The 13,044-nt window shown below is 32.8% G+C and overlaps 2 protein-coding genes and 1 long non-coding RNA gene across 4 annotated transcripts; 1 reads left to right on the top strand and 2 right to left on the bottom strand.

Moving 5' to 3' along the window:
* Positions 1-1,295: 1,295 nt before the first annotated feature.
* Positions 1,296-3,613, top strand: LOC105969159 (structural maintenance of chromosomes protein). The gene is made up of 5 exons (XM_012993902.2): positions 1,296-2,021; positions 2,424-2,642; positions 2,771-2,863; positions 2,998-3,111; positions 3,231-3,613. Exons 1-5 carry the CDS (start codon positions 1,524-1,526, stop codon positions 3,447-3,449), a joined length of 1,143 nt encoding a protein of 380 aa, XP_012849356.2. The 5' UTR covers positions 1,296-1,523; the 3' UTR covers positions 3,450-3,613.
* A 140-nt stretch (positions 3,614-3,753) lies between these two features.
* LOC105968558 (uncharacterized) lies at positions 3,754-5,832 on the bottom strand. 2 transcript variants are annotated; one of them, XR_001173758.2, is made up of 3 exons: positions 5,649-5,832; positions 4,691-4,838; positions 3,754-3,977 (listed from the first exon to the last, which is right to left on the bottom strand). It is a non-coding gene; the product is annotated as an uncharacterized LOC105968558 (long non-coding RNA). The 2 variants fall into 2 exon arrangements; XR_016029292.1 differs by lacking the exon at positions 5,649-5,832 and adding an exon at positions 5,258-5,402.
* Positions 5,833-6,571: 739 nt separating this feature from the next.
* NAR1 (ferredoxin hydrogenase) lies at positions 6,572-10,211 on the bottom strand. Its single transcript, XM_012993867.2, has 11 exons — positions 9,973-10,211; positions 9,546-9,628; positions 9,267-9,420; positions 8,955-9,141; positions 8,508-8,634; positions 8,167-8,323; positions 8,017-8,066; positions 7,764-7,935; positions 7,376-7,502; positions 7,189-7,280; positions 6,572-7,096 (listed from the first exon to the last, which is right to left on the bottom strand). Exons 1-11 carry the CDS (start codon positions 10,057-10,059, stop codon positions 6,944-6,946), a joined length of 1,389 nt encoding a protein of 462 aa, XP_012849321.2. The 5' UTR covers positions 10,060-10,211; the 3' UTR covers positions 6,572-6,943.
* Between the last annotated feature and the right edge of the window lie 2,833 nt (positions 10,212-13,044).

Here is a 13,044-nt window from a genome sequence, read left to right as displayed (position 1 = left end):
AATTGTTAATTCCAGTGGCAAAACAACCTTAAAATGAGGCAGTGGAGAAGGGCTTAGTTCCGATGCAAGATGTATAGATGGCCTTTTACGATGGTATGTTGTCGATAGTTTAGTTTTGATTATGTTAACTTAGTTATTAAATCTAATTACTTTTAAGCTCAACATGGAAGACATAATTGATGATTTTTTTCCTGGTTCAAATTTTCAATCTACTGGTATTAGCTGATTCAATTCATTTGGAAAATTATTCAACAGTAAAGTTATGTCCTTTTTTTTTTGTGTGTAGTATACTTAATAATGTTCCAGTATAATAGAATTTTGATCATACGATACATCAAACGTTTGTTTATATTCTTACAACATCAAAAGAATGCAATTTGTTGTCCCGTGCATCGCACGGGTACAATTACTAGTTAATGTAATAACAATAAGATTAAAAAAAGTACTCACTTCGAGAACTTTAATCATTATATTATTGCTTCTTCTCAAAAAAAAAAAAAAAAATCATTATATTATTGCTATTTTTTTTAAATCTTGTTACTATTATTTTTAATTAGTTATAATATAATTAGTGAAAAAGATATTTTATATATGCACATATTATATTTTCATCAAATACGTTTTCAATATTATTTATTTATTTCACAAAAAATGTGTTCCTACAGGCGTTTTCGAACAACATCAACTTTATATTCGAAATCACTATAAGTTGCAACATTCTGAATTCCCGCTAGAGAAACCGACGACAAGAAAAGACCGAAAGACCGAGGAAGAAGAAATAGGGGAATGATGAAGTTTCGACAAACTCCGATCACGTTGCGATTCAGAGTCGTTGCGTACCATATTTTGGTGTTCGACCTAACAAATTGTATAGTTGTTGAAAACTACTTTTATCCCAAAATTTAAACAAAGTATAGATAGTATTGAAGACTGTCTAGTATATTTATTTATTTATTTTATATCCTCAAAAGTCAAAAGGTGATGTATACAATGAAAATGCCCTAGGTTTCAGATCCATTGGACTGGCCCATCTAAGTTATTGGGCTTCGAACAGTCGCCCATTTCACCAACAATTTAAAAATTTAATTACAAGATAATTAATCAGATATGTTTTATTATTACATATAGATCCTGTTCTTCTTTTGGTGACATTTTTTGGATTCAAATAAATCAAATTGAAATTATGTAAAATTGATATTTTAGTTTCCTCAATCCCAGCTGTCACAGCACAAAAACGCCGTCGTATTCCGACCCATTGAAAATTTAAATCCCGCCACTACCAGGCCATTTTTGTCAAACTCAAAAATATTAATTAAATATTATTTGCCTCTTCTCAGTCGAAAATTTTGAATTCAGACAGCGCCTCTCAATCATCTCCAGACAAAATCCAACACACACACAGATTCTCTCTCTCTCTCTCTCTAAAATTCCTAATTCAAAAACCTTAATCACTAATCCCATTTCCCAAAAATAAATCTACATAAAAAAAAAAAAGTGTTTCCGAAGGAATCAATCAATCAACAATGGCTTCAATCAGGACTGCCACCCGCTACACAAACAGCCTGAACAGCTCCACGAAATCCGACCCCTCCTCCTCCGCCGAGTTCTCCACCTCGCGTGACTCATCACGCGCTCTCACCAGGAAGAAAGATGCCACCACCACCATTAATTTCAGTTCCATGGTCAGGAAACTCGTGGACACCAAGAAGGCGAGTAATTACGAAAAGGGGCCCAAATTCGTGGTCGCCGCTGATTTTCTGGCGGAGGATTTGAAGAAGAACGCGAAGAAGAGCACCGGATTAAGTGGGCTCCACAAGAAGCTTTTCAAGGGCTCGTCTGGAATCTCCTCAGGGGCAAAAAGGGGAGACGAGAGTTCGAAGAAGGCGTTGACTGAGGTCAAAAGCAATACCAGGACTCTGGCTATGGTGTTGAGGAGTGAGAGGGAGCTGCTGAGTTTGAACAAAGAACAGGATGAACAGATTGCCGAGCTCAAGTTTCTGCTTCAGGAGAAAAACTCTGAGGTTAATTCTTGATTTTTGATTTGTGTTTTAATCATGTCAGCTCTTTTAATGATTGTATTAGCTGGTTGTCTGATTGTTTCGACAAAATTGAGGAAAATTGGCTGATGTAGCATTAGTCGAACAAGATCTTTATAAACTGAAACTGATAATTTACGAGGCCTCTTTCGGGTTTTCGCTCGTTGATTGAGTAATGACTATTGACAAGGCTATAGGGGAATCTATTTGCTCATTACACAACATTCTTGAATGTTCGAGTTACGCTCGGTTGTTTTATTGGATGCCGGTGATTTGGTTTTACGATAGAATTCTAAAATGTAACTACTAAGCGTGTTCAAGGTGATTGTTCGATGCGTGTGTACTTTCTCCGATGATGTTACTAATAATGATACGAAAACTTTTTAGGTTGAAAAATTGAAAGACTTGTGCTTGAAGCAGAGGGAAGAGATTAAGTCACTAAAAACCGCCGTACTTTTCCCAGATGTGATGAATTCGCAACTTCAAGATCTATTGGAGAAGCAGGGATCGGAACTAAACCAGGCGAAGCAACTCATTCCGAGTCTTCAGAGACAGGTCACTTCTCTTACAGGACAACTCCAATGTCTTGCTGAGGATCTCGAAGAGGTACACTTGTTCGTTTCCCATTGGACACAGCTGTAATATCATTTGTCTAAACAAAGTTCTTCGTTATGATTTAGTCTCGATTGGTGTATAATGTGTGTGTTTGCGCTTGTTATCTTTTCTGGTAATAGGTAAAGGCAGACAAATATTCTGGAAGAGGGTTTTCTGACATAAGTTCTCCGAGGACACCTTCATATGACCAAGATGATGCACCTCATTCTCTCGTAAGCACTTTTTTCAAGTTTTCGATATCCAATTTATAGCTGAGCTAAAAAAAACCTTATCGTATATAAAGAAATCGACTTAGGCAAATACTAAATTCGTGTCGAATTGACCTCTCGAATCATATGTTGAACAGTTCGATCAGGAATATAGCTCGGGGGATTACACAACGCCACAGAGTCCAGATGACATGTTTCTGAAAGATTTGAATCCTTGCCTAACACCTTGTTATTCCAAGACAAAATCCAAGGTAACTTCTTTGTCCATTCGACTTTATTACAACCCGTAATCAATTTGTTCGCTGCTTTTTATCAAAATCATCCCGTGTTAACAAAGATGCCACCTTTATGCTATTTTTTCTTCTTGTAGGAAATTGATACTTTTTATTCCCCTGATGTTGATCGATTGTCTAAAAAGAGTGCTATGCGGTCTCGTGAAATTGTGTTTAATAACTGTTCGACCAAGGTGTCGAAAAGTTCAGAGAGTTGCCAATCTTCCAAGGCGGCAAAGGGTTCAGTTCGCCCGATTAGCATGTCTGGCGATAGCAAATTTGCTAATGCAAAGCAATTGCATCGTAAACGTTTCTGATTTTGCCTTGGATGTTTCTGGAGAATTTTGTTTAAGCTCTTACATCAGTTCTCAATCGTCGGAGCATGTTCAGCTTGTTTGTATGTCATAAGATGTATCGCACTCTCACTATTTAAAAATTAAAAAAAGAAAAAGTTTAATATATTACCCGCGTTTATGACGTATGCATATTCGTATTACTTTGTTTATTCCTGTTGCGATTATGAATTGTTGAATCCGAGTATAGGCTCCTTCCTCAACTAGAGGATGAAGCGACTCTAAGAACTGCTAAAAACGGAGACGAAAAATACAAATGGTGCAAGAATAAACGACAAACGTTGAATTATTTTATTTTTTTCAATAATTATCTGCCATTTTATTTCCTCAATACTTTGTTCAACAGGAATTGAAATACTGCTTCTGAAAACTAGGTAGAGTTGATCACATTAAACTCCTTAAACACAATACATAATCTGCATTTTTACGAATCAATTCCATTTTCTTCGGGAATTCCATCGCTCATCGCCATCCTGACAACCTGGAAGATAACTGCAAAATCCATTGAAACAAAATGTTAGCTAACTGCACTTGCACATACGTCCGTCATTTTCGTATTTTCTAATTTTAGCTTGAAAATATTAATGTAAAAGTGAAAAAGAAATAATAATAATTTCTTTTGATAATAATTTATGTATGAAAAGTCATGAAATATGAGTAGGTTTGAGGATGAAATATTTAAAGACACAAAAAAAATAAAAAATAATGCTACTAAATAATCGCAAAATTAAAGCAATTGCCGTATATTGAGCAATATAGATGTGGCTAATACATGTTACACGCATAAAACGACAACATTAATGTTACGATATTTGTCGGTAGCGCTGCAATATAGGCCACATAATCTGCAATAGGGAAGTCGTTAACTAAAAAGGAATAAAGTCATAAAACCTTCGAATCTACCTTTTTCTTATATCCGATATCGATAGAAATATCAAAAAATACAAAAGTTGAAACGGAAGGCATAGTTATATTTGGAAAGTTAAGAGTTGTGTATCTTTTGCTTCCTTTTCTTTTATATCTTACTACATAAACAACTAAGGTCTGTTTTCTCTCTTACCCTCCGATTACCTAAACAAGTTCAAGTTCAATGGTCGTTATCTCTTTCCACCGGTCAACTATTACCCTAATGCCGGTACAAGAAACAAAAGAATCCTCCTATAAGAGAGAGAGAGAGAGAGAGAGAGAGAGAGAGAGAAGCTTACAGGAGGCGACGACCAAGACAGCGAAGAGAATGAGAACAATGTGGGCTGGTTCAAATCCCTTTTTGGACGAGGCGGAACCCAATCCTCTCCTAGTCACGTTCTTCTCGAACTTAGCCACCTTCTTCTCCGCTAGCCTCTTCGACACAGTCTGCACGAATCAACCCTTCTTATCATATCGAAAAACTAAATATAAAAGAAAAAGGACATATCATAAATGACTATGATATACATGGAAACCATGTGCTTGTCACACACAGGAGTTTGTTATGCAATAATTCCATGTTTTCCGAAGCACGAAATAAATAAACAATTGTCGATGACGAAAGCTAAATTACACATCTTTTAAAACAACCCGGTTCATCAAGAATCAAGATTCAAAGCTTCAAACAGCTGATCCAGCAGAAAGAACACTGGATCAATTGGAATAATTGAACACACTAAACAAAATATATAAAAAAATAAATAAATAAATAAATAAATAACTCAAACCCTAATTTAGCAAGGAAAGCAAACCAGTAAGAAAGAAAAAACGCCAACAACAGCCTCTCTTTGGTAAAGTTCAATTACCTCTGGGTCGACCATTTCTTACATAAAACACTAAAGAAAAAAAATGTAACGGCTGCGCGGAGAAAATTATCTGAATCCGCAGAGAAAGAACATATGATTTTATGTATAAAACAAATTGTTGACAGTTTTCTTAAATAATAAAAAACATCAATCATGAAAGAAACCCTGATTTACATCTGCAAACAAATGAAGAATTCTTTCAGCTTTAGCCGAAAACCTAGGAGAAAGCAACATCAAATTCAATGCCGCATAAAACTGATTAAGAAATCAGACATTGGAATTAACGAAAAGAGAGACTAAAGTTCACCTGAACTTCATCTCACACACAAACACACACACACACACACACACACACACTGTAAGAAGGGGTGGGGGGTAAATTGGGAATTACCATGTTTTTGGTTGTCCGAAGGAGATCTGTTCTTAAGGTTGAAAGCTGGGTGGTGTTGTCAGAATATGCAAGAATGTCCTAAGACTGTTGTTTGACAGAAGAAACCTAGGACCTTTTTTTTTTCTTTTTTTTCTCTGTACTAATAATAATTTATTGATATTCTCTCTTTTTTATTCTATTGCAAGTGGTCCCCACTCTTCATTTTTTATCGACTTTAATATGTTATTTTTCTTCTTTTTCCTATTTTATAATTTCCTTCAATAGTTTTTTACTCTCTTTCTTTCTTTCTTTCTTTTTTTATTTTTTATTTTATCAATTTCCTTCTTTTTTTATCTTTTAATAGCTCAAAAATTTTCCAGTTTTCCGTTTCAATAGGACTATTATTTAAAAAAAAAATTATTAATGGTTGCTATTCAGAGATTTTACAAATGGTTTTAAAATTTATTTTTCAAGTGATTATTAAAAATCATTTGGGTGGGCCACATTAGAATTAATATTTTGTAATAAGGATGATTTTCATTACACTACATTGTTTTCAGACACAGAAGGTTACGTTTGAAAGGTATGTACATATGTGTGTATATACATTTCATTTAAAAATGTTGGAAATATATTTCATCAGTATCAAAATATTTGTAGCTTTTTTTCTTCGTCCAATATTATTTGTCATATTTCGAATGGGTTTACTCAATTTGTAATTATATCACTCTTAAATAATTAATTAAAAAAAATAGCTACGAAACAATTAACTATAAGAGCATTTTAGTCATTTATATATTTTTTGCTATAGCTCCATACATATGCATATGTAATCATCAATTTGCCAAATACATGCACAATAACAAATATTTTGACAGATAACTTATTGTTATGGTTCCAAGAAATATGACAGCTTTTGGAGAAATAACTAAATTTCAGCAATATTTTGAAATTTATAAATATCGGACAACATCGTATTTAAAAACCGATTCTAGAGAAACGTATCTTTACAAGTCAAGAACCTTCGCTTAACAGGAGATGGCTCGGATAATAAGTTATACAATGTTTCGTTCATCAATATAAATAAAAAGATCGATAGACCACATATTTATGACATTTGACAAATTACCTATACAGAAAATATCCTAACAAAATTGGATTCCTATCGGACATGATCTGACTACCAAAAAAAAAAAGGTTGTATAAACACCATTGCTATAAAGCTAAAAGAACAAGAACGGGTTCGAATGCTAGTGAACCTTATTACCACATGGTCAGGTCAACTGAATATCTCATCAGCCAAAATCGAACAATTCTCACCAGTTCTGCAACTGAGAGGAAATGCTTTTAACGAGGGGGTGGTATTCTGTGTGAAGATGTCTCTTTGCTTTCTCCGAACCTGGATATCCAAGCCAGTCATCATATAACCTTTTGACTCCCGGGTTTTCGAAAGGATTCGCCACCAATACCTAAATAATAGTTCGGTGAAACAAAGGAAATCAAATATGATTGTAAATATTTCAAGAACGTGTTCTTACGGACAACTATTAATCAGACTTACATTTTCAGAATATGTTGTCTCCAACACTTGAATCAAATCTTTTGCAGATTGCCCAGGCTTGGGTTTGATTTGACCGCCACCATTTAGGCATCCTGTGACAGGTTTGAATATGACAAGTCAAGAATGATCTTGAGAGCAACACATATCAATTAAACTTACCTAATTGTAAGTGGAAAAGAGATATTACCTGAAGGGCATGCCATAATCTCCAAGAAATGATATTCACACTTTCCAGATTTGATTTTTGTAACAATGTTCCGGAGGTTCCTAAACCCATAACACAGTGCAAATCTCAACACAATTTTACCGTCTACCTGCAACGCAAGAAGCAGAAGTTGTCTTAGAAAAAACAAAACAATAAAAATATGCGACCTAGGAGCAGAATAGTCGGCAAATCAATACAGTTACAGATTCAAAATAAGTGTTCGTCTTCCCCAAGGGTGGTTGAATAATCAAGATGGATAAACAGATAAAAAAGCTCAATGAAGCAAGCTATTATAAAGTATCAAATCTAGGTGACACGACTGCCCACAATTCAGCAAACACTGTGCCTAAGGAGGATGAATCATACTTACTTCAAGAGTCACTTCGCGAAAATCTGCATTCCTTATCGTCTTAAACTCAAGAGGACCTTCAATTTCCTTCCCAAAAACAACCTTTGCAGCATTTCGTAGTATTGTGTCAGCATATCCTCCAGAGCTTCCACGGACACCATATAGATTACCTTCCTCATCTACGTTTGACAATCTGAAGAAGAAGAGAATCGCTTTATCAGATCTGAGTCATCATAGCCTGTTAAAGATATAAACTATACAATAAGGCCCTTACAGGTTATCAACTGGAGATTCCTCCAAGATTGTAAGATCAACTGCTTTCAACTGCAACATTGAAACATCGACTAATTTCTTAGAAAGAATGCGACGAAGATGAGAAGTAAGAATAACTAAAGATTCAGGTTGATATCACAAAACAGATTACCTGAATTAGATCTAAAACCTCTCCAGTTGTCAAAACTGAGTCAACCTCCGTAACTCTTTCACCATCAGAATCCACCTGGAATATAAAGTCATCCCGAGCAGCCTCAAGCTTTTTGTCATAACAAGGCATCACGGTGACATGATATACCTCCTCTGGCCTAACGAGATATAAAATATATCCTGAGAGTTAGAACCAAATCCACTTTCAAATTTGTATACAAACAGAGCTGTAAGCAATTTAATAATGATTTATTATTCGATAGTCCTACAATATGAGAAATCATATCGTAAAACAAGTGTGATTACTAGCTGATCCACAACAATCATGCAAATGATAATCACCTAATAGATAATCTTTCGCACAGGTGGTTCTTAATGGCAGCTCCAATTGTTTGTTGAGGACTTTTCACTGAAGAAATATGTGGAAGAATATATGATCCAAGTGTTTTTTCGGCATAGCATATCCAGCCTGCATTGCATATCATTAACAAGTCAGTTATTAAACAGAAACATTTGAAGTCATAAACCACCAATTTGCAAAAATCTATTATATCATCATCATCATCCACTCAAACCAAACAACGCAACCCCACATCCCTCCCACTTCCCCCCAACAAAAAGTAAACAAAAAAAAACGAAAGAGAAAAAGAAACCTCCAGGAATAAAAAATATGAGAAAACGGAGAAAGATTCTACAATTGGTCAAGCACTTCACATTTCGGGTGCGCTAAGCAGTGATCATCTATCATCTAGCAGAGGTACACCATTTATTGTTATTAATGTTGCATACCTGGACATGCAGATGAAATCATAGGAAGGGCTGATTTCGACTTCTCATCATCAGCTGATTTACTCTGTTTATATCGTGTTAGGAATTCATTACAAGACTCTATAAGTGTCAAATCCCTACTGCTGCTTGTATCAAATACCGCTTTCACTCCCAAAGACTTCAAAAATGTTGTAAGCTTTTGAAAAACCTGAAAAATCATCAAGAATCTGGTCAGAAAAGGAACATACACACAAAGTTAAAACACCAACAATTCACCCATCCAACATTTTGTGAATAATGGTAAATTGCATGTGACCGTGTGTAAGATATTACCTGAAGGGGAGAAATGCCAAAATGAACAGCAAGAGAAGCTCTAGATTGAGGAGAAAGGGAGACAATTACAGCTTTTCCTTTGTCAAGGTTAGAAAGAAACTCATCTAAACTCTGCTTCTCGAGCATAACCGTCTCTGCAGATGTTATGCACCCACTGCAAGAGAATCGTAAACATTAGTGCTCAAGTCACTCTCTTCAACTTTCGCTCTCTCAATCAACAACTAATTACATTCAATCAGCATAAATTTTTATTAAAAAAAAAAGGCAAGTAGTATTTACCTGCACGCTAAGCAGTCTTTGAGCGAGATCTTCACGGGCTCGGTTTTATCTACTTTAGGAGCAATCCTTGCTTTCCCTACATTCTGTACACGAGCAGACAATTCGTAACTACTAAGAACATAATAAACAAAACAGCACACATAGAAACAAACAAAACACACTCAACAAAATTATGTATATTATGTAATTCTCACGGGAAGATTGCGGGTTTTCATTTTTCATGCCCAACTTTATATTTCCATCAAAACGAGAATCAGCAGGCAAATTACTCAATTTGAACAAATTATTAGTCAAATTAAAGTCAACAGAATATATCAATCAAACAAATACGAATCTCAAACTGCTCAACAATCCCCAAAAAACTTGAAATACGTGAAATTACAATTGCGAATTCGAAACCTCTACTCGAAATTAAACAGCGAGTTACCTCATTTTTAATTACACAGCCCTGCGACGGTGCTATGAAATCGTTCAAATCGCCAATTCTTAGCGTAGCTGAAAACTTCTCCGACATCACCACCGTATTCTTAGGGTATGAGTTCGGAGTATACGCGATTGATGAAAAGAATGATACAGATATCCAATCTTCGTTCTCGAATTTCTGTTTTAACCGAAATAGTGAGGTGGTCAATCGAAATTAGGGCTTAAGATAACTAAAAGAGGAATAAAAAAATCAACCTGAGGCGGTGGAGAAGGCTATTATTCCCTGTGACTCGGGTGCACAGCAAGGACCAATAGGATGTGTCTGAGTTGGCAGAAAGAGGGTCAAAAGCTTTGGCTAGGGTGGAATTGGGACCCGCTGGATCGAAATTAGTACTTTTGAAAAAAATCCATTTTTTATTTGGGAGTGCAAAATTAATTCCTATTTTGTTCTGATTTTTTTATTTTTTGGAAAATTCGGAAACGTGAATTTCTAAAATTGGAATGAAAAAATTTGTTCCGAAAATAAATAAATAGTCGAATCGAAATCAACGTGTATTTAGAATTCTCATTTTCTCGTCACCTATGATATAAAATATGTAGTAATATCTATATAATATATAAAAGTTGAATTGCATAGCTAATTGATTGACATTTGGCAATTTCAATTGATGACATGTCTTCAATTTCATCCCAAGTGGCGAATTGGTTGGTCGAAATAAATCATCAAAAAACATGTCATCATTTTCCAAAATTAAAGATAGTTAAATATGTTTAATTATTTTATTAATATATTTATATCCTACCATATATAAAATGCTCTAAATATATCAACTTTTTTGAAAACCCTAAATAAATTTATTTTTGAATTTAATTTTATAAATAATTTAATTTTAATTTAGTTAAATTCGATTTAAAATCTTCTCTTATTATAATTGGATGATTGGTGGTGTTACGAATTTTTTTAATTTTAATTCATAAACTTGGATTTATATTAAAACAAATATTGTAGAATAAATTATTTGATATTATACATTTTACATGAACATGACTAGAGAATATGTATTTTTTTTTACTAATTTACTATTATATATTAATATTATCTATAAAAAAAGATAGATATGTGTTTGAATTTACTATCTTGCGAAAATTGACACCATTTGTTATGCCATGTGTAGAGTAATATACTCCCACTTATTTATCATATTGAAAATTATACTACATGAATTTCATGTTATTATTTAAATAATTATTTTTTTCTTCACTGAAGAATCCAGTGACAATAAATTTTACGATTGATTTAACTTTTTAAATTATATACTAATTAAAATACGAATTTTATCATGATTATACTAATAAATTGAATGACCTAAGCTATGTTTAATCAATTGATAAAACAATGAATTGATTTTATATATTTCAAAATATAATAATTCTAAATCTTTGGTATTAAATTCATTTTTATTTAATGGCTAACATTAATAATATCAATTGTTTTGTTTAAAATGTATAATGATCGTATATACTATATATTGTATTCCACTAATAAGGATTTCATTATGACTCTAATAAATATAATTATGGAAATATCTAGATCAACACTAACCCAAAAGTATCAAAATGAGTTTGCAAATATTTATGTGCTATTTAATATTTTATTTTGATATTTATATAAATGTATTTGCTCCAACCATAGGTATTAAATCGTTGTTAATTAAATATATCTAATTGCCACATGTTATTTTCTAAATGGACACTGAGGTGGTTGAATTCATAACTCATGTTTGATATTTTATTCACCATGATTGCATAATGTATTTTTACATTTGAAAGATGAAATATCAAAATACCTCATTTCATAAATCTAATGGAATTAAAAATTACTATTTTGGAGAATAAAAATGGTGGTTAAATGTTTTGATAGCTCATTTAATAATCTCACTCGAAGTGCTCTTGCCGTATATAGTTTATATTAATAATTTACCTAATGTTTGTTTCCCTCTTACATCAACCGCTTATGGTATGATTTTTGAAGGAATTTTTTTATTACGTGAAATATTCCAATAATGCTTATTATACCCTGCACACACGACATTTCTTTATGGTACTTTTTAAATACAAAAATTACCCTCAGGTGAACTTTACTCGAAATATTTATTCTTCTTAAATAACACTTTCACAATTTTTTATTATTACCATGACCACCCCTGAGGGTAATTTTTAAGTTTAAAAAATATGATAAAAGAAATGTCCCGTCTGCAAGGGTAGACTCCATATTTTTTGGGATATTATATAGAATAAAAAAGATTCCGTACAAAAATCACACCATAAGGGGGTTGTGTAAGACATAGACAAACATAAGGGGAATTTTAGTAATCACCGATAAGTGGGGGTGTTTTCTGTAATTTAGTCTAAGTTCAGGAGGATTTTCATAATTTATCTTATTAACAATGATTATTGTTCTTTTACGTCTTAATGTTTGCTTATACCCTTATAATATTTTATATAATTTTAATGTCAATTTGATAATATAATTAAATATTAATTTCTAATATATTTAATATGTGTTTTTTTATGGTTCAACTACCACACATAAGAAATTTGATATAAATGTTCGAGATTGAATAGAATTATTTTTTTTATACTAAATAATAGATCATTGCAAAAACAATTGTTGCAAAATTAGAATTTTTGATTATAATTATAATTATAATTATAATTATAATTATAATTCTTTGAATTAGTATTAGTATTAATACTAGAAATAGGATTCAAATTATATTGTAATTATGATTAATATAATATTAGGATTAGAATTATAGTTAAGATTATGATTATGCTTAGTACGATAATTAGTGACATGTATTAGTATTAGGATTATGATTAGCATTAAGTTTGGGATTAGAATTATAATTAAGATTAGAATTAGAATTAACACTAGCATTAGCATTAACATTAGTATTATTAGTATTAAAATTATTAGGCTTATGATTGGTGTTAGGAATAGGATTATGATTAGGATTAGGATTAGAACTATGATCAGTGTTATGAATAGAATTAGGAATACGATAAGGATTTG

Source organism: Erythranthe guttata, chromosome 13, assembly GCF_056151865.1.
Source record: "Erythranthe guttata isolate IM_541 chromosome 13, IM_541, whole genome shotgun sequence".
NCBI classification, from domain to species: Eukaryota; Viridiplantae; Streptophyta; class Magnoliopsida; order Lamiales; family Phrymaceae; genus Erythranthe; species Erythranthe guttata.
The sequence above is the reverse complement of the archived record's forward strand: the minus strand, read 5'-3'. Positions and strand labels throughout refer to the sequence as shown.

Bases quoted from the DNA above. Each gene is read 5' to 3' on its own strand.
- LOC105969159 (XM_012993902.2), top strand. From the start codon at position 1,524: ATGGCTTCAATCAGGACTGCCACCCGCTACACAAACAGCCTGAACAGC. The intron at 2,864-2,997 runs GTAAGCACTTTT...TATGTTGAACAG, and splicing joins ATGATGCACCTCATTCTCTC to TTCGATCAGGAATATAGCTC. The intron at 3,112-3,230 runs GTAACTTCTTTG...TTCTTCTTGTAG, and splicing joins ATTCCAAGACAAAATCCAAG to GAAATTGATACTTTTTATTC.
- NAR1 (XM_012993867.2), bottom strand. From the start codon at position 10,059: ATGTCGGAGAAGTTTTCAGCTACGCTAAGAATTGGCGATTTGAACGAT. The intron at 9,629-9,972 runs GTAACTCGCTGT...GCTCGTGTACAG, and splicing joins GCTGTGTAATTAAAAATGAG to AATGTAGGGAAAGCAAGGAT. The intron at 9,142-9,266 runs GTAATATCTTAC...ATGATTTTTCAG, and splicing joins TTGGCATTTCTCCCCTTCAG to GTTTTTCAAAAGCTTACAAC.